The sequence below is a fragment of the Fusarium oxysporum genome, chromosome 7 (genome assembly GCF_000149955.1).
Source record: "Fusarium oxysporum f. sp. lycopersici 4287 chromosome 7, whole genome shotgun sequence".
In the NCBI taxonomy this organism is placed as follows: Eukaryota; Fungi; Ascomycota; class Sordariomycetes; order Hypocreales; family Nectriaceae; genus Fusarium; species Fusarium oxysporum.
This window is the reverse complement of record NC_030992.1, coordinates 2,854,587-2,877,514: the sequence shown is the minus strand read 5'-3', so window position 1 is coordinate 2,877,514 and position 22,928 is coordinate 2,854,587. Positions and strand designations below refer to the sequence as shown.

At 49.7% G+C, this 22,928-nt stretch overlaps 8 protein-coding genes across 18 annotated transcripts; 5 read left to right on the top strand and 3 right to left on the bottom strand.

Moving 5' to 3' along the window:
- Nucleotides 1–95: 95 nt before the first annotated feature.
- Nucleotides 96–3,515, top strand: FOXG_10310 (uncharacterized protein). The gene is made up of 2 exons (XM_018389607.1): nt 96–380; nt 430–3,515. Exons 1-2 carry the CDS (start codon nt 201–203, stop codon nt 2,959–2,961), a joined length of 2,712 nt encoding a protein of 903 aa, XP_018247908.1. The 5' UTR covers nt 96–200; the 3' UTR covers nt 2,962–3,515.
- An 856-nt stretch (nt 3,516–4,371) lies between these two features.
- On the top strand, nt 4,372–4,485 carry FOXG_20274 (uncharacterized protein; the record flags this gene model as incomplete). Its single annotated transcript, XM_018400538.1, has 1 exon — nt 4,372–4,485. The coding sequence occupies one exon, from the start codon at nt 4,372–4,374 to the stop codon at nt 4,483–4,485; it is 114 nt and encodes a 37-aa protein (XP_018247907.1).
- Nucleotides 4,486–5,150: 665 nt separating this feature from the next.
- On the top strand, nt 5,151–8,309 carry FOXG_10309 (uncharacterized protein). Its single transcript, XM_018389606.1, has 2 exons — nt 5,151–6,534; nt 6,588–8,309. The coding sequence occupies exons 1-2, from the start codon at nt 5,923–5,925 to the stop codon at nt 7,977–7,979; spliced, it is 2,004 nt and encodes a 667-aa protein (XP_018247906.1). The 5' UTR covers nt 5,151–5,922; the 3' UTR covers nt 7,980–8,309.
- FOXG_10308 (uncharacterized protein) lies at nt 8,279–10,676 on the bottom strand. The gene has a single exon (XM_018389605.1). It carries the CDS (start codon nt 10,578–10,580, stop codon nt 8,451–8,453), a length of 2,130 nt encoding a protein of 709 aa, XP_018247905.1. The 5' UTR covers nt 10,581–10,676; the 3' UTR covers nt 8,279–8,450.
- Nucleotides 10,677–10,851: 175 nt separating this feature from the next.
- FOXG_10307 (small nuclear ribonucleoprotein) lies at nt 10,852–11,880 on the top strand. Of its 2 annotated transcripts, XM_018389603.1 has the most exons (4): nt 10,852–11,092; nt 11,144–11,233; nt 11,283–11,319; nt 11,369–11,880. In XM_018389603.1, the coding sequence occupies exons 1-4, from the start codon at nt 10,970–10,972 to the stop codon at nt 11,407–11,409; spliced, it is 291 nt and encodes a 96-aa protein (XP_018247903.1). In that variant the 5' UTR covers nt 10,852–10,969; the 3' UTR covers nt 11,410–11,880. The 2 variants fall into 2 exon arrangements, with proteins under 2 accessions (XP_018247903.1, XP_018247904.1); XM_018389604.1 differs by having other exon boundaries at nt 11,283–11,369.
- Nucleotides 11,881–12,004: 124 nt separating this feature from the next.
- On the top strand, nt 12,005–15,519 carry FOXG_10306 (uncharacterized protein). Of its 2 annotated transcripts, XM_018389601.1 has the most exons (5): nt 12,005–12,396; nt 12,452–12,995; nt 13,047–13,235; nt 13,289–14,086; nt 14,134–15,519. In XM_018389601.1, exons 1-5 carry the CDS (start codon nt 12,352–12,354, stop codon nt 14,454–14,456), a joined length of 1,899 nt encoding a protein of 632 aa, XP_018247901.1. In that variant the 5' UTR covers nt 12,005–12,351; the 3' UTR covers nt 14,457–15,519. The 2 variants fall into 2 exon arrangements, with proteins under 2 accessions (XP_018247901.1, XP_018247902.1); XM_018389602.1 differs by having other exon boundaries at nt 13,289–15,519.
- Nucleotides 14,529–16,361, bottom strand: FOXG_10305 (uncharacterized protein). Of its 2 annotated transcripts, XM_018389600.1 has the most exons (4): nt 16,168–16,361; nt 15,981–16,097; nt 15,572–15,895; nt 14,529–15,523 (listed from the first exon to the last, which is right to left on the bottom strand). In XM_018389600.1, the coding sequence occupies exons 2-4, from the start codon at nt 16,089–16,091 to the stop codon at nt 14,642–14,644; spliced, it is 1,317 nt and encodes a 438-aa protein (XP_018247900.1). In that variant the 5' UTR covers nt 16,092–16,097; nt 16,168–16,361; the 3' UTR covers nt 14,529–14,641. The 2 variants fall into 2 exon arrangements, with proteins under 2 accessions (XP_018247900.1, XP_018247899.1); XM_018389599.1 differs by lacking the exon at nt 16,168–16,361 and having other exon boundaries at nt 15,981–16,140.
- Nucleotides 16,362–16,376: 15 nt separating this feature from the next.
- Nucleotides 16,377–22,195, bottom strand: FOXG_10304 (uncharacterized protein). 8 transcript variants are annotated; one of them, XM_018389594.1, is made up of 4 exons: nt 21,763–22,048; nt 20,311–21,518; nt 17,674–19,946; nt 16,377–17,624 (listed from the first exon to the last, which is right to left on the bottom strand). In XM_018389594.1, the coding sequence occupies exons 3-4, from the start codon at nt 19,096–19,098 to the stop codon at nt 16,902–16,904; spliced, it is 2,148 nt and encodes a 715-aa protein (XP_018247894.1). In that variant the 5' UTR covers nt 19,099–19,946; nt 20,311–21,518; nt 21,763–22,048; the 3' UTR covers nt 16,377–16,901. The 8 variants fall into 8 exon arrangements, with proteins under 8 accessions (XP_018247894.1, XP_018247896.1, XP_018247897.1 ...); XM_018389596.1 differs by having other exon boundaries at nt 21,199–21,518; XM_018389597.1 differs by having other exon boundaries at nt 21,199–21,433.
- Between the last annotated feature and the right edge of the window lie 733 nt (nt 22,196–22,928).

The window sequence follows — 22,928 nt, the reverse complement described above, 5'->3', positions numbered from 1 at the left end:
TCATTTTTAGTGGCAGGCGTTTGAGACCCACTGATCCCGCCCCACCAACGGAATTTGTTTCGGCCCGCTCCAACTTTTTTTTTTGTGAAGCTTCACCTGTCGATCGCCAAAGAAAAAAGTGCAGGTCGAAAGTCTAGATACAACGAATTGTATCTCTTTCAGCCCACGGTATAACTCACCATTGCAGTGCCGTAGTCGCCATGGCTTCTGAGTATAGAATACACAAGCCATTTGTGCTGGCGACCCTCCCCCGACCCTTGGATCATACTGAAGGCCGCATCGTTGCGCGGGAGGTCTATGGTTTGCGCGATGGTCAGAAGAAGAGAAAGAGGACAGAACTGGTCGTTGGTGTAGATGGAGAAACTATTAGCATCTATGACGTATGTTTTATCACCAGACTTTGGGTAGGCTGTTGCTGACTTAACATAGATTCCGGCTTCGAGATTGATCACTTCTTATCCTATCCCTCCTCAAGAATCTTTTACCTGCGCTCCTTACTCCGTCAGAATTCGACGAGCTGGATCCAACGACGTTTCTCGATACACATATATATCTACTCGCGATTCTAGAGGCCAAAAGATCACTTTGTTTAGGGATGTTGTCCACCAGGATGGGAAGACTACCTCCACAACGACCGCCTCCCCCGTCCTCAAGACTTCAGCTGTTCGATACTTGACATGCTCTTCCAGTGTGTCGGAGACCTCTAGTACTGGCGATATGATTGCAGTCTGCGAGAACGGAGAATTCATTTCACTTTCCTCCGAAACCCTTGCGATCCAGTGGACCTCGCCCTCGAAGTCCGCATTGCAGGATGCTATCGCTACCCAGATCGAAAGTTTCGAGGTGGACTACGTTACGTCGGGCACGCTCGCCGAGTTCAGCGAAGGGATCTTTAAGGATAAGCCTGAGATTTTCAGTGCGCTCCCTAAAACACCTGCTTCTGAGCCAGAGCTGGTTGCGTTCGTATCCAAGACTTTGAGCCAGAGCCAGGAGAGCCGTCACTTGGTTGTTCTCGCTGTCGCCGCAGGCACTTCAACAACCTCTGATATTCAGAAGCTGTCACCTCTCGAGATCGCTCCTATCGGTACTCCTTCACCTCGTGGCACTGATAAATCTACCTACCAAATTGATGTGCAGGCAGCTCTGCTCATGCAGCTACAACAAGGCGCTCTCAATATCTACGACCTTACCACTCCTGTCCCGAAGCTAAAGTCTGTGGTGCATATGGAGAACGCAGTTTCTTTCTCTCGTTTGTCTCGACCATTTGTTCTGTCATGCTCACTCGAGTCAATCAGTCTCTACAACCACCAGTATAGATCCATACATGCAAATGCACCCCTCGATCTCTCCGAGGTACTTGAGGAGGATGAGATGCCCCAGTCGTGCCAGTTGATTAGCTACCTGCGAAGTCAGGAGCTGGCTGTCGCCCTGGTTGACAACGTCCTGGTCTCAATCCAGATTGAGCCCCCAAAGAGCCACGGCAAGCGACGGAAACAGGGTCTTCTGATTGACTCTATTGGTCGTGGAACTGCCACTGAAATCCCAGCGAAGAAGGCCAAGACAGACAAGCTATCGGCAGACTTCTCTAAATATGTCCCTGGTTCGATGACCGAGCAGTATATGAATAAGCTTCGCAACGAGCTTGAAGTTGCAGATGGGCATCTTACAAAGGGTGACCTTGGTGAGTGGGAAGGTCTCCTACGGAAGCGATTTCGCGTGGGCCTTCGATCAACGAGCGAGAGCACTGATGCGAAGGAGAAGGAAGCCCAGGAACTCCCTGAATGGGAGTGGCACACAGGAGGCAACTCATACGCTGTTGTGGATCGACGCTGGGTACTCTACGCGATTGGGCGAGCATTTTCCATCTCTACAAGCGAGGCACCGGAATCACGACCTAAGCTGCAGCTCATTCTGCCCGACACGAACGTCACATCCTACCTGGTTGTTGCTGGGCACCTGACCCTCTCAAACTTGAAGGCTGCATTCAGAGAAGAATTGGATGTGGAAGCTCTCGACAGCAAAACCATTGTTGAGGACCTTCTGACAAGCTTGACCGATGCCGACCCATCCATGACGTTGGTGCTGAATTACCTTCAAGCGACTCAACTTGGCGAACTAGAGTTACTTCTGGCTATCCGAGCTTTGATGCTCAATCTTGACCTCATTCCTGATCCCAAGAAGCCAGCTAACAACAAGCTTTTGAAAGACGAGGCACATGACGGGGCTGAAAACTACGAGATAGACCTTGACGATCTTGAGCGAGACATTGCGATCACGGAGTACTACCTTGGAGATGATAGCAGCAGCCGTTCGCGGGGACTCACCTTAGCTTTCGCTAAGCTATGGCGGCTCCCAGCTATTACCACGGTCAAGGCCATCCGAGCTACGCTCAAAACGGATGAGATCTTGTCGCTAATCTACACCCTACGAGTGGAACTTGTCCGAGGTGCGTGGACATCGCTGTACATCGACCCAACCAGCTTTGACTCCGAGGGTAACGACCCGCCCCCGGACGGTGTGATCACTTTGATCTCGGACCTTCTCGGTCGGTGTATTGATGCCGTCGGCGCTGGAGGATGGTTGTTGAACGATGCCATCTCAAGCGATAAGTCTGAGACAGGCGATCTGTTGACAGCCCTCAAGCTTGAGGTGACTGCGGCTCTCGAAGGTCTGGAGGAGGCTGTGTACCTCAATGGCATCGTTGGCGAGGCAGTCCGGTTCGGCCTTGCATCTCAGAAGAGCGGCGCCGGCCGACAACCGTGGAACACAAACAACCCGGTCCCCATGAAGTTGGAGGGCCAGGAATCTCGAATGCTCCCGTTAGGCCTCAAGACGAAGCAACTGCCAACCAAGAGCAAGGTTGTGTCGGGCGGCGAAGTGGTGCAGCGAAGCACCCGAGAGACAGGGCAGCTGATCAGCCGCAAGGTGGAGGCATACTCACTTGAGAAGCTAGCAATCTAAAGCCATGGAGAAAAGAAGGTTTTCGAAGAAGGCAACCAGAAGAATGCGCTACGGAGGCTCTCACCTGGAAGCACGTTCCCGGTCTGCGACACCACATGGTATGCGGCTGAAAGTCGCAGTGTTCATTCTGACACCAACGGAGCTAGTCCTAGGGCTTGGCTTATGGCGGAGGGGTTCCAGGTTCGAAGAGTCTATTGGAGGAACATAGGCGAGCCTACGCCCAGGAACCGTGGTGAAGCATAAAGAGACGCGGGGCAGAGCTTAAAGCTAAGGAGATCGGCTACCCGCGGCGCACGTTGGAGCCATGAGGGGGGTGTTGATGGGTTAATTAGGATCACATGTTGATGAGATTTTGGGTTATCAGACAAAGATGTTTGTTTACAGCGATATTGTGAGGTCAACATAGCAGGGTTCGGTGGCTGCATATGGCATCTCATCTACCGATGCAGTTGCAGAGAGATAGAGACAGGCATATCAAAAGAATGGATGGTTTAATCTCGGCGTCACGGACAGAAACGTGCAACCAAGCTCGACGGAACTTGTTTACTGCGTGACATGCAATGCAATAACTACTCGCTTGAGAAAAGGCAAGCGCATAATTCTGTTGCTAGTCGCGAATGTTTCAGAGACGTCGGGATATTGCGACGAACCACAGGGTACCTATGAACTGTTGTGGAACCTGAACATGTAGTGTAAGGACTGAGCAAGTATGGATTTAGAGGGAATCGGCCTTTCGTTAAGCCCTGCGCTGCGGTTACGTGCAGCCAGCGTGGTGGTTCATCATCCATTGGCTCTTTGGGACACGACGTGCTGATCTCTTACGGGAGTGAGTCACCGCGTATCATGGAGACCCGAAAGTACAGTACATTCGGATATCAAAGCCTCGGAAGTATGACTACCTATTGATCAGCGTCAGAGACTCTCTCAAATGGTTGCCTGTTTTTTTACCCAAGCACAGTACCAGTCTACCAGTGTTGGTCTTGACTTTACGAGCACAGCCTGGAAATGGGCCAAAGCTCATCGCGGAAGCACTGCCGACATGTAAGGGTTGTGTAGCTAATGCATGGAGCCGAACTACCAGATGATAGATAGAGGCTTGCACGGCTTGAAAGAAAGGCTGCGGGTAGCCGAGGACATGTTCAATAGGAGTGGGGTACATGAATCAAATCATGCAAACATTTATGCATTAGAGAAAAGAGGTAAGGAAAAAAAAAGAATTTTTTAAACAGCATGAAAGCCCTGCATTGTAGATCGATTTCGGTTCATTCGGTTGGTGGAGATGATATGTGAGAATCCATTGATAGTGGGGAATTGCAGCAAAAGCGACGTTCTCAGGAGGATATAAACTAGAGGCGAATGAGGAGCGCATTGCGAAACTTAGTCATGTTCTAGAAGGAAAACGGATGACAAATGGAGAAAGCCGAGAGACTAGAGACTCCAAGCAGCTACAACGTAGTAATAAGCCAAGAGGCCGAGGCCGAGTACGAAGACGTGACTGATGATGATGTCGGCCTTTACCGATGATGTATCCATTATTCCCAACAGCAAGGGACTGGGTGAGAAAAGCAAGCCATGATCCTTGAGGCCGGAGGTACATGTTTAATTAAGGAAATTGGTGATGAAATGATAGACAGGAGTCGAGCAAGCTGAAACACTTGATCACCTCTTGTACATGAGGTAGTGGCATGTCCCTCTCCGGGTAAAGTCAAGGGACCCTGCGACCGTTTGTGTTCGTCCCTGGATGAGCAGTTCGTCATTTCGTCCTGGAGAGTTTCTTGATGCCGCTAAATTAGGTCTACGAGAATGCCCCACGTTGCGCCCTGTTGCCGAGCGGGTGGCGCAGTACAAGATCCAAGAGGCAAAATACGCCGGAAAACGGTTTTCTCTCGTAAAAAAAGACGGAGCCAATTACTTGAGTGTCAGAAATCAAACTGAAACGAAGGTACACTCGAGAGGGTGGCCATAGATACAGCTGGCGATCTAATTTCAGCATCAAATTCCAGTCGCGAACCCTGCAGCGACAGAGATCTCCAGAGACCAGCCTTGCAAATGCACAAGCGATGATGTAAGGCTGTTAGCGTAGACAGCGGCTACCTACGTCACTAGACCCAGGACAAAGAACGGGGGGGGGACATTTCCCCACTGCTCCCCGGAAGTAGTGCTGTTACAGGGCCTTACGATGAGATGTTCCATTATTGAGGAGTTTCTCTGCCTGGGAGACAACAACGAGACGAGATGAAATGGGTTGAAAGCACGAGGATGAGCCAGTCAGATCATTATCACACGAGTAACCATGCTGAGCGACACTGAGAAACATGCAATCATCCACCAAAAACTTGGAGCGTATAACCACGAGGACGGTTCGCTACCGATAGTAGCTCTTAGCCTGGTCACCCACCATCAACATCACCACTTACTTGTACAGTCACTGTACAATTACGGTTGTCTAAGCCCGAATTTTACACACCCACACACATTCCCTACCCTTCCATCAAGTGATGGTTGTTCCTCTCTCTGCTCCTACGCCTCTTCCGCGTGCCTGCCCCAGCCAAAAGGATACTACGTCTTTGTACCTCTCTCCCCAACCTTTATCTGGACTGGGCTTCCATTTCATGGATCCATAACCTGATAAAGTATCCCCTCCATCTTCTACTGTAGCATCCAATCTTCCCTTTCTTCCCGTCCCAACCCTTCTACTTTCCTTGCCGCTCTCTTCTTATTTATCCTTGAAAAATATTTACCTGCCTTTATTTACTTGGCATCCACCCAACTCTTGCACTTTAACAACACAGCTCTCTCTACGATACGATTGCCTGCTCCTTACTAGGTACTAACAACTACTCGGGAGCGCCCACTCTTCTAACCTCTGCAACGCCGACTTAAAATTATACTATACTATACTATACTACACATTTAGCTTAACAACACTATCAAAGCTCGTCTGAGCTCAAACAACAAGCCATGAGCGGCGGCTCAACCGTCCAACGCATCGATGCTCTCGATGCATTCGCTCGAACCCTCTACCTTCGCGCCAAACAATCAGGTCTTCCATTTACCGACGTCGCCACTGCAGTTCGAAATCTACATATAGCCCTACGACATCTGCGCATCGAAGCAGCCGACCAAGATTCAGTTCTCAGCAATGTCCAAGCCTCGTCCTCGTCCGTCTATGGTCGCCAGCTCGAGCCTCTCGTCGATGACTGTGAATTCACCCTCGGCCAACTTGAGCGTCATCTAGATAAGTATGGGGACGGCCGCGCTGTCATGCCAGAAGATGAGCGCCAGCGCAATCAAGAACTCTCGGTCATCAAGCATAAACTGGTTGGGGACAAGACCAGTGTCGAGATGTTTCTTGACGCCGTTCAGCTGCATGCCGAGAACAGACCCACCAGGGTTGTCGAAGGCCAAGAGGGACTTGAGAGAATCAAGGATGTGGTTGACGAAATCGCCACTAAGCTATTTCGAAACCGCAACGAGGGCAGTTTTACTGAAGACGAGGATGGTCTCTGGCGCGAATTCAAGATCGAGCTCGAAGATCAAGGGTTTTCCCCCCAAGTGCTACGCAAACACAAAGTACGTGTTGATCAAATCTCCCTTGTAGATCGTTACGACTAACACAGCGTCAGGATGTTCTACGAGCATACGTTCGCGAGCTCGAGTCCGTTCAGAACCAGTATGGCGGTAACTATCCCACCGTGAGGGGTCTCTTGGAGCATGAAGCGAGATCACAGCCCACCTCACCCCAAGAGCTTGACAGCAGTCCGTACAGAAAATATCCACCCGTTATTATCACTGGTGGGCGAGGAAGGTCAAACAGCGACACCGCGAGAGAGCCTATTTCGTCGTCCCCAAGAGATGCCGACAATGAATCTGACTACTCCATGGCAATGGTGTCGACCCAGGATCTCCTCGCCATGGATAACCTCAACACGCGAATGGCAAATCTGAACGTCCAGGGCAACGACCAGTACAGTTTGTCTCCCGGACATAGACAGATGCTACCAAACAGTTTGCCAGATGTCCCAGAGTTGTCAAGTTCCCCAATTACACGCCACATTGAGTCATCTCCACGCTCCATGCCCCCTATGCCTCATTATATCAATAGCGGGCCCCCATCTTACGGTAGCAGTCCACGGAACAGCGCTCCTCGACTTGCTCCTGATCGATGGGGTAATGAGATTCCTCCTGATGCCCAGTGGACCAGAATTAGACGGGAGCTAGTTAGCCCCGAGGTTCTTGAACGAGCTGGTGTGCGCTATGAGGCTCGCCCAGACTACGTTGCAATTTTGGGCCGTTTGACCCGAGAACAAGTGTCCGAGTTTGCCCGTGAGAGTGCTGCCTGTCGAGCTGCTCGTTCACGACGTGGTCCTCCGCCTCGTAAGCACGACCACCACTCTGAGCGGCGAGATTCGAAGAGCAGCCGGGAAGAAGATGATGATGATAGCGGAGTTTTTGACGAAACCGATATCTCAGACGATGAAGAAGATAAGTCGTCTGAGAAAGGAACCAAGAGCTATCCGTATATCGTCAATCCTCCCACAAAGAACCCGACATCTCCTTCGAGCACCACAATGCCGAAGCCAATTCTCAAGAACAAAAATGAAAACCACGTGCGCTTCGACCCGGAGCCGTACGAGGTTGATGCCCGAAGTCCCCGATCATACAGGGACGATCGCCATCGTGAGCGTGACCATGATCATCATCGTGAGCGCCGGCGACAGAGCCCTACCAGATCATCGCGACGTTCGCGAAGATACTCTGATAGTGCAGATCGCCACTCACGAAGCGATAGACATGGCGACTATTACTACGACAGCGGAAAGCGGTACCATCGCGAGAGAGATCGTGATCGTGACCGAGACCGTGAGCGGGATCGTGACAGAGATCGCGATAGGAGAAGTACCAGGAGGGAAGATCGCCCTCAAGGAAGAAAGAAATGGGGTGAAGCTCTTGGCGCTGTTGGCATTGGCGGTGCAGCAGTGAGCCTTTTGAGTGTCCTCGCTGAAGCAGCATCTTGATTTCAACGGGCTGGTTCCGTATCAAATTACCTATCACTTCCCTTTGTCATTTCCTTATTATGACTTTGGTTCTGTACTGCGTTTTTGGATATGTAACAAAGCCAACTGTAAGATGGACTGGACCACAGAACAAGATGGGAACAGAGAAAACAAAGGAAAAGAGTTTGTCATTTTTGTATACCTTGTTGGAACTTATGTATGTAGTTATACCACGGATGACACGGCTGTCTCCGACAGAGATTATCAGGAGACTTTGGCAGGATTAGATACCCACGACAAGACGACACCAGAATATAACAGTTATGAATCAGATTTTGTTATCATTTGCCATTCTTGTTTTATTTCAAGTTGACTATTACGATTGACGAATGAACCACCTAGTAAGCGAAGAAAAACGATTCTTGACTCGCTACGCTAAGTCTATGATACATGGCATCTAGATAGTCTAGATCTATCACCGGTACCTTATATCTACACCATTAATTCATCTTCTAAAGTCTTCCACCACTCCCTCGCATCCACGGCTGTCCTCTCGGGCGCAGCCCCCATCGCACGGGGTCTGGGCAGCGGTTTCCGCCTCCATTCAAGGATCTTCATCTCAAAGTCTCTGGGCCAGTTCTCTTTGCGCTCTTCGTAGGTTTCTGCCTCTTCAATCACGCCCCTGCCCACCATCATCTGCGTTTCTACACCACCCTTTAACTGAGGCAGTGTCGTTCGTAACTTTGTAGCCCATTTGAAGCGTGGCAGCTCTACTGAGCGTTCCAGGCATACATAGCCTTGGGAGGTGCGATAGCGTATCTGGTCGTGTAGAAATTCGCTGAATTCTGTGACGATATGTGGTATTGCAGTAGTTGCAAAGTTGCCCTTCCGCCGGCGACTGTCCTTGGAAGCGGCACTGAGGAGATTTTCCAGGCATTTTGCGATCTGGTACCAGGTGTGCTCCTTTTGTGTTTCGATTGTTCGACGGCTATGGCTGGGCTCTGATACTTCCTGAAGAACGTCGTCAACCACGCTCTGTAGGTGCTGTTTCTCAAGCTGACGGTAATGAGGAACTGCATGATCGCGTATCATGTCCAATGCCGCACTGAACCTATGCTTAAATATAAGCGAATTGATGTAAACGATGTAATTTTCGAACGAAGGCTCGACATTGTGAGGTTCTGAAGTCATTGTGTCCCAAATCTCGGTAACCATTGACGGAGTAACCTTTGAGGAGGGAGGAAAGAAATCCATGAACCGACGCTGACGCTGATTCGATTTAACTCCGCAAACATAGGCCCAGTTGAGAAGATTACACCATGTTTCGCGTGGAATAGGTATTTGGAAGGTGATTGAGACATGGGTGAGGAGCTGGTATGCCAGCCGAATGCGCATCATAGACCCAAATGCTTCGACAATAGCATTCAGCAGACGCTCAGTGGGAGCTCGTGGATTGCCCGGACGAAACGTCTTAAAACCATCGACGGTGAAGGTGCCGGTCTTTCTGTCTTCTACCAGTCCGATGCCGAATCCTCGTTTGAGGACAATGCCTCGTATATGTTGGAACGAGCCACTGCGAGCGAATGCAATCAGAGTGGTACAAAGTAGTTCCTCATTGAGTAGAACACCAGTATCCTTGCTGCGGCGCCAATGTGCGAAGTAACTTTGAAAACCTGTCTTTTTACGTTTCCATAGCATGTTGTCTGCCCATAAGCGATGTCGTTGACGATTAAAGGGGGTCGCGCGAAGGGCATTCCGGCTGTGTCGGAGACTTTCCAGTCGCCAAACATTGTTGAGAGGCGTCCTGAAAAATATTTTGTACCCCTCACGAGGCTTATAAAGGACTCTCTGTCGGTGATATTGGTAGTATACAGGGTCGGTCATGAAGCGAGCCTTGAAGAACTCGTTCCAAGTTCTCGTGCTGCGTTTTGGTCCCAAGCCATGGCGTGTAATTGCACTGAAAAAGAAGATAACATCTGCCAAGTCTCCAGCGGCGCCCGCACAACGGATGAGGATTTCGTAGTCAGACAGGACAAGGCTGCGACCAGCATCACGACGGGCTTTAGTGATGATCTTCAAGGCGTTGAGAACAAAGCGATGCTGATACCGCACGCCGAATTCGTCTACAAGGTGGTGTGCGTTTGTGAACTGCATTTCACCAGGAGAAATGGCGATATCGTGTGCAACATCGAGATGTTTGTTTGCAACGGGGTCAAGTGCTCGAAGAATCTCAGAGAATGTTGCAACAGGAAGCCCAGCTAGCTCTTGAAGAGCTGCGTTGGCGACCTCAGTATCATCGTTGACCAACGATTGGACCCAGGTTTGGAACGCTGGGAGGACACGACCAGTCTCTTGACATCGTATAACTTTGAGCAGTACATCTAAAGGCGTGGGACGGTAGGTAGAGCTTTCGTCTGGTAGTGAATTACCTCGCTGTTGCGCAAAAGTCGAAGTCGAAGTTGAAACCGGGGGAGATATTGATGCCAACCATCGTCTTCGACCCACCTCAGCGGGTCGTTGGTGTATTAGCGAGGAACCATAGATCCGTAGCGCGAAAGCGAGTGGAGATGTCGATGGATGATCGAGACGGGTCCCTCTTAGGAGGGATTGTCGCCAAAGCATGGCACTGAAGTTGTCACGAAAAACAGAAAACACAAAAACATGAGAGAAATAAAAGAGCAAGACGATGAAGGTGGAAGGCCTCGGATGTAACTGAACACCTCCTCTTTCAACGCGAGGGGCGTTTGGCTGCCGTGTAACCCAAATCGGGAAGGACCAGGCCTGAGCCGCACTGCTTAAGTGCATCAAAACATGGGGTAATGTATGGTATAGGTGCATTCGCTGCCGTCGTGGTTTACTGCATAACATAGCAATTTCTCCGAGGATTTCCCAACCGTGCCAATTCGCGTTTTCCCACTGAACCTTGGTACATATCCAGCTCAGCCCTGCCCAGCTCACCACCACACTCACTGAGACGAACCTAACACAGTCAACAACTATTCCAAATAACCATGGCTGACGCAGGCGAAGAGCCTCATCACGTTTCGGAGCCTCTCGACCTTGTTCGACTCCTTCTCAACGAGGTTGTCTTTGTCAAGCTTCGAGGAGACCGTGAGCTCAAGGGAAAGCTACACGTCAGTTAGGCCTGTGACTACTTTGATCAAGGAGATACTGATCATAGACAGGCTTACGACAGTCACTGCAATCTGGTGTTGGGAGAAGTCGAGGAGACCATCTACACTGTGGATGAGGACGATGACGATGAGGAACTCAAGGTATGCGGGGTTCTGAGACTGACCTGAGTCGATTCTAACTGAAATTTAGACCATCAGCCGGAAATCTGAGATGTTGTTTGTGAGAGGTGAATCAATCTGAGGTCCAGTCGTTTCTACATATTAACGTCAAGTCAGGCGATAGTGTTGTCCTTATCTCACCTGGGGTTCCGTTCTAGAAGGGATACAAAGAATCATTACGCCCCTGCACACACTCAAATGTGCAAACACTGTCTCAGCAGCAACTATGCCCGTTGTGTCATACGACAGCCTGAGGCACGAAGCTGCTCAAAGCGCCCCGAAAGCAGCCCGAGACTGTGTTGATACCAGTATTCAGGGTTCAATATCTTACAGCATTACAACCCTTGAGCCACATTCTGTTCCAGCCAAAGCCAAGTCGAAGTTGAACAAGTGGCTCCTATTGCTGGAAAGCCCACCTTGACAGATTTAGCTCGAGGTTTAGATAGAAAGAGCATTGATAGCACAAAAGAACATTGATGCAAAAAACCACCTCTAGTTCGCATTCAATACAGCCTTCCGATACCGGCTAATCACAATTTATTAGCCACTACAGGTTGTCCATTGATGAGACTTTGGTTCTCATGGCATTTTATAACCCCGATAGATGAATGCGGCTTGAGACGCCATCCAACCAATTTGGCCACAAGAGGTCCGTGCACACAGCTTGAGCTCTTATCGATAGGTAGGCAGGCGTGGCGTAGGGTGCCTGTCGGCGTTGTGAGTAACCCCCCGCGCATCAGGTGCTACCTCTAAACTTATAACTTTGTTTGTCTATGACTCTTCTGAATTCAAAACTTCAAAACAGCCCAGTCAGACGGCGAGAAGTGGCGCAGCCTTTTTGAGAGCCATTCTTCCAATTATTTAAATACTTCTCTGGCCTTCAGTCCAACACTTGCTTGCAAGTCAATGATTACACGGCAGAGTCAAGAAACCTAAATACCGAACACCACGAAAGAGCTCGATGAGCTATTCGACAACCTCGATTTTGCGGAATCAGCGCCACGAGTACCTCTCAAGAACCTCAAATACTTAGTTAATTTAGCCTCAGCTTAGGGAAGTCTTTACTAGGTTTATTTTGGCATCCTCTAAGTCTTGTCATAATGTCGACGAAGCCATTAGCGCACGAGAAGCGCAAGGGCGAATCGGTTCGTGTACCTTTGGGATGCACAATGTGTATATGCTCATTCATGCTTGATATAGGCGCTCAGCGATTTTGCGGATTATGTAGAGCAACAGCAGAACTTGCGGTATCCGACCGCGCGAACGACGACGGACGCAGCCGAGACCATAGACTCAAATACCGAACATCACGAAGAACTCGATGAGCTATTCGATAACCTCGACCTTGCGGAATCAGCACCGCGAGTGCCTCTCAAGGACCTTCTGCTTGGATCGACTGAAGCTGAAGACACATTGAAGCAATTGGAGGAAATTGTCTCTGACAGATTAGAGGAAGGTTTCGGCGAATGCGTTTTCGAGATTGGATATGAGAACCATGGCGAATCGATGAACCTAACTCTCGATCAATGGAACCAGGCGTTCAAAAAACTTCAGGAAGCAGCAAAGGGGGTGCGCGCCGACTGCGATCTGTTATTAACCAAGAATGTCGGTGGCGACCTCGAGGCCGCGAGCACTACCGGCAAGCCTACCAAGGATAAAAGCTGCAGCGGCAAGGTTCTGATCCGCCAGAATCCCGCAACAATAGAGGATGTCATTGAAACCCGGATAGCGGTAGTAGGGAATGGTGAGTTATTCCAAGCTCCACCTGGTTAGTACCACTATTTACACGTTGCAGTCGACGCAGGCAAGAGTTCCATGTTGGGCGTGCTCGTAAAGGGAGACCTTGATGATGGACGAGGTAAAGCTCGCGTCAATCTCTTTCGGCACAAGCACGAAATTGAGTCTGGGCGAACCAGTTCGGTTGGTATGGAGATCATGGGCTTTGACACCATGGGCAAGGTCGTCACCTCTGACACTCCTGGGCGTATGTCTTCGTGGTCGTTAACTAATACGGATGACCATACTGACATTCTGCAGGCAAGTTGTCTTGGGAAGAAATTGGCAAGAGGAGTGCAAAGGTCATCACCTTCACTGACTTGGCCGGTCACGAGAAGTATCTTCGAACGACAGTATTCGGATTGCTCTCAAGCAGTCCAAACTATTGTCTTCTTATGGTGGCGGCGAACAACGGCCTTATTGGCATGAGCAAAGAGCATCTAGGTATTGCTCTGGCTCTAAACGTTCCCGTCATGGTTGTTGTCACCAAGATTGATATCTGCCCTCCCAACATTCTGGAGCAGACATTGACGCAGATCACCAAGATCATGAAGAGCCCTGGGGCTCGAAAGATACCGACTTTCATAAAGACTCGTGAGGAATGCATAAATACAGCGACTCAGTTTGTCAGTCAACGGATATGCCCTGTCTTCCTCGTCTCCAACGTTACAGGGGAGAATCTTGATCTGGTCAGGACGTTCTTGAACATCCTTCCCCATCACGGACGCTACAACTCGGATGCCCCATTCGAGTTCCACGTCAATGACACTTTCTCAGTACCTTTCACAGGTACCGTCGTGTCTGGCATCATCAAGTCTGGTGTCATTCATGAGGGCGACAACGTTCTCATCGGGCCTGATTCTCTGGGCCAATTCACACCAACCTCTGTCAAGTCAATTGAACGCAAGAGGATACGAGTTCCCGCCGCATCGGCTGGACAGTCTGCTTCTTTCGCCTTGAAGAAGGTCAAGCGCAAAGACGTGCGCAAGGGTATGGTACTTCTACCCCGGATCGAAGGCCAGGTGATGCCAAAGGTGCACCGTGAGTTTGTTGCAGAGGGTAAGCATTTAGGTCAATGCCACAATGAGCCACACTAACATTGCCAGTTCTTATTCTCTCACACGCCACTACTATTAAGACCAAGTACCAGGCCATGCTTCACGTTGGCCCTGTCTCCCAAACGTGTGCCATCATCGACATTGACCGAGCGCTCATTCGCACAGGAGACCGCGCAACTGTCGCCTTCCGCTTCGTTCAACGCCCTGAGTATCTTGCTCCAGGCGACAGGCTCCTGTTCCGCGAAGGTCGCACAAAGGGTCTTGGTATTGTGAAGTCCGTTGGATACGACCCAAATCATCCATTGATGCCTAACAAGGATGGGGAGAAGGAGAAGCAGCCCGTTAACTCCGAGGTTAAAGTGGGTGCTTGACGCGCTTGTGGGAACTCGCCATAAGGCTAGATGCCTACGGCTGTCACGATACCATGTAAGGATAAGGATATGGCGTTTTGTTGGTTTTCAGGATTATTGAGTAGTCTAGCTGGTCTCGATATGCTTTAGGTCTGTCTCTCATTACTGCAGCTTTTGTTCAAATATATAATATTATCCTATGATTACTAGTAGACCTGAACGCCCGCTATTAAAGGCTGTCTGTTCTGCGCAGGCATTGATCCTCCATTACCACGACAGGCATCAAATACACGCCTTGGAAACTTCACCAGCTCCTGAATAACTGCTTCAGGCCCACAATTCCTCTCCAGGTAGATACAGACGGCCAGCCCCTCTACCACTGATCTCCTCTGCATCCACCATGAGCTGTGTGCCGCTGCTTTGGTATACCACCATGCTAGCAATACCATAGCCTTGGGGTCTTTCTCCTCCAGTAGCTTCCTATACCGCGGGTCCAGTTGCGTTAAGAAAGTGAGAAACTGGATCACTGTATTATCATCGATCTTTCGGGGAAGCAACTGTGCGAGTAACGACGCAGCGACATGATATGGGTTGTTCTGAGCTGTAGAAGACGGCCCAATGTCAAAGGCATCGTAGAACATAGTCGGAAGGGCATCGGGCGGAATGGGCTTAGAACCATCAGGAATGCCGTCCCACTCTCTGAGCAACTGATGGAAAATACTATCCTTTCTCGTTGGATCAGCGATATTCCATACAACCTTCTTCCCATCGCTCATTCTTAGCCAGTCAAGATCCAAGGAATCAGATTTCTTGAGGGGCCACACTCCATACACGTCTTCAGCGTCTAAAAGAGCCATCGAAGCTGCGCCGAGGAGTGCTCCTGAAGCCCAGAGGGAATCGCGTTCGGAGCCAGAGAGTCTCGACACATCGGGGACTGATCCTGCTGCCATGAGACGGCGGTGGAAAAGGGCTGTCGCTTGATACCAGTGGAAAGCGAGGGCTGTGCGGTGAGAAGATGTTTGGCAGGGGTTTAGATGCTGATCATGAAGAAGAGCCAGAGCAATAAAGACATGCATGAGAAAAGGATGCTATAAATTTCAGCGTCAAATACTATAAAGAGATTTGTGAGTACTCACCTTCAATCCTAGTAGAAACGCGCCCTCGCTGTAAACACTTCTCGTCTTCTGTGTACCAACAGAAAACACCGTCCTTAGTCGAAACCTCTCAATGGCCGCCAGGGCAGCATCGTCTAGTATAATCTCACCGACACCACCTTTTACAGGCTGGATGACGGGGACTCTGAAACCAGGGTTGATAGGACCGAGAGACTTATCGACGACTGAGAAGACTGGCCCTGCGCTCTGGTGGGCGAGTTGGAAGGATGAGGGAGATATCTGAGTGAATGAGCAGACGAAGCCTGATGAGGTACAACGTTTACACGATGGTTTTGATTCATCGCACTGACAAGATGTTAGTGCTGAGGTGAAGTGAAGCGTATGACTGAGATATGGGGTTGGTGGATAAGAGTTACAGCGATCAGCTCACCTTGACACTCCTCAGTTTGCAGTTCTTACATCCGAGACGAGACTTCTTGTGAGCCTTCCGCTGTCTCACTGGCGTCTCTTTACCAGTCTTGTCTTCACCTCTTACAGCCATTGTGTCCTGTTCCATGAGAGTGAACTGATTAGTCAAGGCGCATCTCGCCGGAGTTACCGGAAAGGGCATCGCTTACTTGAGACAGGGCGACAATACCGGAGACTTGTTCTTAAGAAGTTGTTGATGAGTAAGTACTCATCAGGTTGATAGCCAAGAGATGTTAGTTGACGATGAGACGTCTTACCGCTTGGGCGGCGTGTCTCGATTTAGCGCTTACGAACCGGGGTTTCCGTGAAATAACCAATAAGCGGAATGGACCCTGAACATCACGGCTGGACCCTTAAACGGTATTCATAACGTCCTTTAATAACTGTCTATTTATATCCAAACAAGGTGCATGTTCAACTCGCTTATCTAACGTGGAACGGACCAAATGGTAACACAAAAACCCGTATCGGGCTAAATATATTGATAGTGTCAAGGAAACGATGTGGTATCGATACGTGGGTATGCGTTCATCCAGCGCATGTGTCCTACCCCAAAATTCAAGGTATATCCTCCCTTCCTTCGCTTAAATGAATCCTGAGTAGCTGACTTGCATGACATCCTTTTCCTCTTTGTAAACGCCTGGCCCTTGTTGGAAACGTGTAGCAAGATGTAACGCCATCGAGACCTTATCCATTCCAGCCATGCCAAATGCAACCCATATGCTTGATTGTTACAACCTTTAGACAAAATACAGCAAAGAAAAAAACGTAAATATCGTAAATGGCGTAGACGCCAATATGTACTGTTGACACGCTCAAGCTGAGTATGTCTTTGTAGAGTATTTCTCTCCTATCATATCCAAACATGGACGGCCAGTGCTCTTCACACTGCCCGTCCAGCTCGGGCGCGGAGAGCATTCATATCAAGTTGAATGGTGGGTCGGGAAATCTCTAGACTTCGACTGGGCATCCTTCGACCTCCAGGAGTTCGAGGATTGGCGACATTGACACGCCCAGTTCGGTCCAGGATTCTGGGTGGGGAATCATCAGGATCCGACTCTGAATCCTCATGTCCCTCATAGCCTGCATCAGCCAATCGTGCAAAGTAATCCGCCAAACCGTCGACACTGGGAGTTCCGACCACAACATCGTACTGTGGTGGAGGAGTCATCACAGGCTCAGGCACATCTGTGACAAGCTCGGCAGCAGGTGGCGCAATATCGTCTTCGAAGGCGGGAGGGTTGAAGCTTGGAACTCTGAGCAGATGGATCGGGCGTGGTTCTTGTTGTCCACTAACACCGTCGGCCAAATGGGCAGCCTGTGGTGGCGCCGGAAGGTTCTCAGCGTTAGGGTTAACACCGGGTAGTGAACCTTCCGAAGAACTAGGTGAAGCATCGGTGGGAACGGTGAAGGCATCAGGGCATCCACAAGTAGACTGATAAGTGGTGCCGTTGCAGTTGGCGCCTGAATAAGCAGGAAGATTAGTGTTGGCGTGAGTGGCACGGCAGTTGAGAACAGTGAATGGCGAATCAATGCTGATCTCGAAGTGTCGGCGTTTTGTACCACTAGGATCCTCAGGATCAATACGGCTGATTCGCATAACAACCTTTGAAACGGTTAGTTGCTGGCCCAAAACTCATCATTAAATAACATACCTTGATCCAATGGAAGACATTGACATTCTTCCAGCTGCAGTCAGGGTTGAGTCGTAGCTCCTTGTTCTTGGCCATCATCTCACATGTAGGAATCTGCACATTGGCTTCGATTTCTGTTGAACCCCAGATGGTCTCGAGTCCCAGATCCAGGTCGCCCAGGAGGTTAGCCGAAGGCTCAGGAAGGGGCTCGGCCGTGGTCTGTCTTCGGGCAGCATCTTGTGCGCGTCTTCGAGCAGCTGCTTCACGAGCCTCTCGTCGCTGCTCAGGGTCTAGTTCGCCGCCGCGAAGCGTTCGGATTTCAGATGAGGCGTAGGACGAATCGAGAGGCTTTCCGGCAGACTTTTCGAGTAGCAAGATCTTGCGGCCTGGATCTTTACGTGTTACACGCTTATCGTTGGTCCAGTACTCAATCGATTCCGTTACATAAACCTTGAGCTTATGCACTTGAACCTTGGCAAGCGGTGTAAGCTTAAAGGCAATGGGGATTTTGCTACCAATGGGGAAGCTCTTGCCCGAGATAACAATGTCATAGTGCAACTGATCTTCCCACTGGCGACTAATAGAAATAGGTTCTGTCATCTCAAGGGAGAGTTGATCAGGCACGCGAACAATAGACACTTCCTTGGTGCCGTGAAGGTTAGGCTTGAAGGCTCCAGCTCGATCAACAGTCGCATGCAATTCCCACTTAACGGATCCGTACTGCAGCTTGGTTGTTTCTAGCTGGTGGTGGTCGATGGGTAGTTCAAAAGTATAGTCATAAGTACCAGGGTAGAAGACCTTGTATCCCTTGGCTTGTGTAGGAGTGGCAATAGGACTGTCGCCCTTTTGGAAACTTCGCGACTGGACGCTTTGCAAAGATAAGCGCTTGATTTCTTTGGCAGAAAGGTTATTTTGATGCGGGGTCAGAGATGATGATGGGTTAGGGCGGACGAGGTTCGTAGAGCTGCCATTTGGAGAACTGCTCTTGAGGCGATAAGTGCATTGGTTGCCATAGTCGGACTCCCAGCCGTCATTCATGGCATTGAAAAATGTAAGTACTTGGGTGCGAAGGCTCTCCTCCTCGAATACATCTTGCTTGAGGGGAGGGATGCCTTCGGGCCACTCAGTGCGAGCACGGCCAAGAAGTTTGAGTTGAACGGCTTTGATCTTGACGTTTTTTGTGACTCGCAATTGAAGTTTGCCTCTTAACAAAGCGGTACCGCTCTGGCCTTCGCGGTGACCATGACCATCATGATCAAAACCTGAGAGAAAAATGTTTGGCTCAGCGAGGAGAATTGAGCATGACACGCCACTGCCGGAAGCGACGGGTTTCGGCAACTCAGAGACTGAAGTGACGGCAGATTTTGATGAACGAGCCGACATGAAACTGTTGCGATTGGGGTTGGTCAACGCCAACGACGGATGCGAAGATCGTGCAGTCGCCATTGTTGCGGCCGCGGCTGATTGTGTCTGGTTATTGCTGCTTGTGTTGATGTTGCAATTGGCAGAATCGGAGTTATTGGTAACAGGCGTTACAGTGGATGCAGAGGCTAAGTCAATACCAACAGGTGCCGCGGAACCGGGGCGTGAGCTTATGTCGTCATATGCTGGTGGGGATGCACCTGCCCCAGTAAATCTCGACCCAATCGCAGACTCGTCGGGAAGGCCCAGGTCCAATTGACAAGACTGGCCAATCGAGTGGCCTGTATTCGAGGTCCTTGTACTTGGTCTTGCTGTACTTGAAATAGCGCTCACACTTTGCCGAGTTGAGCGGTCAATACCTGTACTTGTCGATAGCGCTTCGGCTGCTGCGAGACCCGAAGTATCAATGCCTGCAGATACTGAGTTTGATGCTGATGAAGGTTCAGAGCCAGAGTCAGGGTTCGTAAAGGTAAATGAGCTCAGGAGCTTATCTCTGCGGCGTACGGCGGCACGAGGTTTGAAGCTTTTCTTTCTCCGGCTACTGCTTACACCGGTGCTGGAGTAATCGCTGGTGCTGTTACTCGCGTTGGACGTGTTAGTAGCAGTCGGTTGCAACGAAGGTGCGCGTCGAGGCTCGACAAGCAGTTCAGGTGTTTGAGGTCTGCTCTCTGCTCGTAGTTCTCGTGGAACGTATCCCGAGGGATAGCTAACGATGTGAATGGCTTGGGGGCGAGATCTTCGAGGACCGATTAACGGCGCAGGAAATCGACCAGCTGAAACGGACTTCTTCTTGTTGAGACGAGGTCGATAGTAGATGTTTTCGTGAGAAGGAACCCAAGCAGATCTACGCTGTGGTGATTCAGGGACTGAAGCTGTTGTTGTCATGGCGGTTAACAACTGTACTCTACTGTACTACACTGAAGTGATTTTGTGTCTAAACGATGACGAGGCCAATAAAGCCAAGAGAAAATGCGGGTGGTGCCAGCCAAGGAGCGAGAATTAAGAATGCAACGCAAAAAAAGTAGTGGGTGTAAAATGATGATGTAGGCAAGCGCAGGCGCAGGAAGTGGAGGTATGTGCTCAGATGCTTTCGAAACAAAGAGCAGTGTAAGACGTAGACACACGCAGAATAGCAAATTGTGAGTCCAGCACGCGCGTGAGGGAGGGTAAGACTGGTTATAATCCAAGAACAAGAATAGCTCGAATGTGAATGTGAACATGTGAGCGGGACCATACCCAGGTCTAGTAGATCCAGGGCGTTATATTGGAGACGAGGGTGATGGATTAGAATGGAAGACAAGGGAGGGGCCAACTAAAGATGAGCACGAGTAAATGAAAACGAGACGGTGTGTTGCAGTGTTGCAGCGGTGATGAGATGGGTCTGGTCTGGCCCGGCATCAAAAAAAAAAGAAAGAAAAGCACAGGACAGTAAAACGGCAGTGCTCATCAATTCCCCAAGTAAATAAATTCATGCGCTGGCATTGGATCCTGAAGTTGTCGATGTCCCTAGGCTGGCATCCCGCCCAGATTTGGGCACTAGACTCTGCGCCTAGAGGCGTCAAGGGACCAGGATTAGGAAGGGTCACGCCTTGTTCTGGCGGGCGGTTGGCTGCAGGCAGTGGGGATGATGCTGATGCGCAAGGATATGGACAAGGAACAGGAAGAGGGTGGAGAAACAGGGCAGAGTATTACGGGACTGGGGATGGGGACTCAAAAGCAGGGGTTGGTTTGTATTGTTGGCGTTGTGTTGTGCAGAGCAGAACATCTTATGAATGGCTGTGAGGAATGCACCATATCAACAGGCAGAAGAACTAGCGGCGATGGCAGAGGGCGATTTGCAGCAAAGAGACGATGAAGGAAACACTCAACACATAATATCCTGCTTTTCTGACAGGTGATCGACATTGTTGCAGGTGCAGTATCGATGCAAGATTGTCTGAGATTTATACTATCCGCTTTCATCCCACTTGGGACTGAGTACACGATTCAATGTCAAGACTATTGATGAATCAAGTAAAAGACAAAAGCAGGGCGTGTGACTGAAGATCAAGGAAAAGGATGAGGAAAAAAAACACTGATTGCATTGGATACGAATATTCAGGCGAGAAACATAAAAATACGTACTTTTTGCAATTGTGCTAAAACATGGAAATCCGAAACATCAGATTCAAGGGATTCGCTTGTGGCTAGTGCGCCTGTAGCCTCTGACGCGAAGACACCAGCGGTGATGAGAATTTTGAGGCCCTGGCAACCCTGGTCTGGTCTCTCGCTTCTCCGTTTCTGTTTCTGTGTCGCCTGAGATTCTGGAGACTCTCAGCTCAGCTCAGCTCAGCTCAGCTCAGCTCAACTCAAGCTCGGCCTGACGATGGTGAGTCAACAAGTGCGGTCAAGTCGGCTGAGGCAAAGGAGAACAATGACACAGCGGGGACACGAAGAATAGGATCCTTAATAAAACAAATTAGGAATAAGAAAGAAATCGTCAGGCGCCAACACCAATGCCAAACTGATGAGAAGCACGGTTCACTTGAGGCTGTTGGGCTGAAGTTTGAGACCGGCCACAGCGAAATAGACAAGCGAGAACCTGGCCAGATCTGGGCTGGTTGAACGGGAAATGAGAGGAGAGGTATAGGAAAGTTGGTCGTCGGACAAAAAGCAGGAAACCAAGAAGTAAATTAAGTTAATACGTACGAGTCGGGGTATGTAACAGGAACAACCAAGGTAACGAGCAAATCAACTTATGGTCTGACAAGAAACAGGAACTGAGGTGACCCAAAAGGGCGACAGCTGTCCCAGACAGGGTTTCTTGTACCGCTCGAGGAAGACACTGCACTAAAAAGATCTTGGTGGTGGTGATGATGATGATGCAGTCATAGCAGACCGAGACAGAGGAGCACAGATGGGGGCGGCAAGAATATGTGAGAAGAACATGGAAGAGAGCAAGAGAGAGAGAGAGAGAGAGAGAGAGGCGTTATCTACATGCCATGTCTGAGTGAGTCTGACCTTGGGGTAATTATATTCCCGTCAAATTGAGGTCATACCATGGAATCTAAGCCACCCTTCCGAGGAAAACATTCAGACAGACTCCCCGTGCTATCCGAGGAGCAGTAAAAAAAAAAAAAAGCTTCATCAATGCCTCTTGCTATCGTTGAGAGAATAACTTAACGAGGGAGCTCCGGAGGCTGCGGAGCCCAAACCCCGTACGATTTGAATGGGGTTCGCTACTTTCGGTGACGCGGCACCAGGCGAAACCCTGTCTTTAGATTCAAAGGCTTTACTCTTTAGAGATGCAGATTGAGTAAGGGTCTCTGTTTAAGCCCCGAAAACGGACTACGTAATGTCTGCTGCGGTCGTGACATGGCATGTGCCGAATGTATAAACTCATGCCATCACCATATCCTAGTCTGACTGCGACAGCCTCCGCTTTGTCAGAGTCACTGAGAAGAGATCCGAGAAACTTAGAGAACTAGACAAGAGAGGAATATTCGATGATTGATCAACATCGACAGAGAGTGTAGATTGGTGGCCGTTCCGGTCCCGAAACCAGAGAACGACTCCACTAAAAAATCCCAAGATCTTAGGAGTCCATCCGTCTGGGGAGAGATGACATAACAAAGGGTCAGCATGTTGCATATTACATATTACATATTGCAGATGAAGTGCTGTACTTTTCACCTTGACATCAGAGTCGTAATCTGTGGATTCGGGCTTCACTTTAGCTCATTCCAATACCAAGGTCTCATTCCGAGGAACAGACTCATGATGCTAACAGTATGGCAAAGAGGCTCAACCCAATCCGAGAATTTTCTCTCATCAAAGAAAAAAACCTCAAAGTTTCCAGGGTACTCACCAGGATC

What these genes read in the sequence shown, in the direction of transcription:
- FOXG_10310 (XM_018389607.1), top strand. Translation starts at nt 201, where the DNA reads ATGGCTTCTGAGTATAGAATACACAAGCCATTTGTGCTGGCGACCCTC. An exon ending in AAACTATTAGCATCTATGAC is followed by an intron (nt 381 to 429) that starts GTATGTTTTATC and finishes GACTTAACATAG; the next exon opens with ATTCCGGCTTCGAGATTGAT.
- FOXG_10309 (XM_018389606.1), top strand. Translation starts at nt 5,923, where the DNA reads ATGAGCGGCGGCTCAACCGTCCAACGCATCGATGCTCTCGATGCATTC. An exon ending in AAGTGCTACGCAAACACAAA is followed by an intron (nt 6,535 to 6,587) that starts GTACGTGTTGAT and finishes ACACAGCGTCAG; the next exon opens with GATGTTCTACGAGCATACGT.
- FOXG_10308 (XM_018389605.1), bottom strand. Translation starts at nt 10,580, where the DNA reads ATGCTTTGGCGACAATCCCTCCTAAGAGGGACCCGTCTCGATCATCCA.
- FOXG_10307 (XM_018389603.1), top strand. Translation starts at nt 10,970, where the DNA reads ATGGCTGACGCAGGCGAAGAGCCTCATCACGTTTCGGAGCCTCTCGAC. An exon ending in AGCTCAAGGGAAAGCTACAC is followed by an intron (nt 11,093 to 11,143) that starts GTCAGTTAGGCC and finishes GATCATAGACAG; the next exon opens with GCTTACGACAGTCACTGCAA. An exon ending in ATGACGATGAGGAACTCAAG is followed by an intron (nt 11,234 to 11,282) that starts GTATGCGGGGTT and finishes ACTGAAATTTAG; the next exon opens with ACCATCAGCCGGAAATCTGA.
- FOXG_10306 (XM_018389601.1), top strand. Translation starts at nt 12,352, where the DNA reads ATGTCGACGAAGCCATTAGCGCACGAGAAGCGCAAGGGCGAATCG. An exon ending in CACCTCTGACACTCCTGGGC is followed by an intron (nt 13,236 to 13,288) that starts GTATGTCTTCGT and finishes GACATTCTGCAG; the next exon opens with GCAAGTTGTCTTGGGAAGAA. An exon ending in CCGTGAGTTTGTTGCAGAGG is followed by an intron (nt 14,087 to 14,133) that starts GTAAGCATTTAG and finishes TAACATTGCCAG; the next exon opens with TTCTTATTCTCTCACACGCC.
- FOXG_10305 (XM_018389599.1), bottom strand. Translation starts at nt 16,106, where the DNA reads ATGGAACAGGACACAATGGCTGTAAGAGGTGAAGACAAGACTGGTAAA. An exon ending in GCAAACTGAGGAGTGTCAAG is followed by an intron (nt 15,896 to 15,980) that starts GTGAGCTGATCG and finishes ACATCTTGTCAG; the next exon opens with TGCGATGAATCAAAACCATC. An exon ending in CGTTTCTACTAGGATTGAAG is followed by an intron (nt 15,524 to 15,571) that starts GTGAGTACTCAC and finishes TGAAATTTATAG; the next exon opens with CATCCTTTTCTCATGCATGT.
- FOXG_10304 (XM_018389591.1), bottom strand. Translation starts at nt 19,959, where the DNA reads ATGACAACAACAGCTTCAGTCCCTGAATCACCACAGCGTAGATCTGCT. An exon ending in ATGTCTTCCATTGGATCAAG is followed by an intron (nt 17,625 to 17,673) that starts GTATGTTATTTA and finishes ACCGTTTCAAAG; the next exon opens with GTTGTTATGCGAATCAGCCG.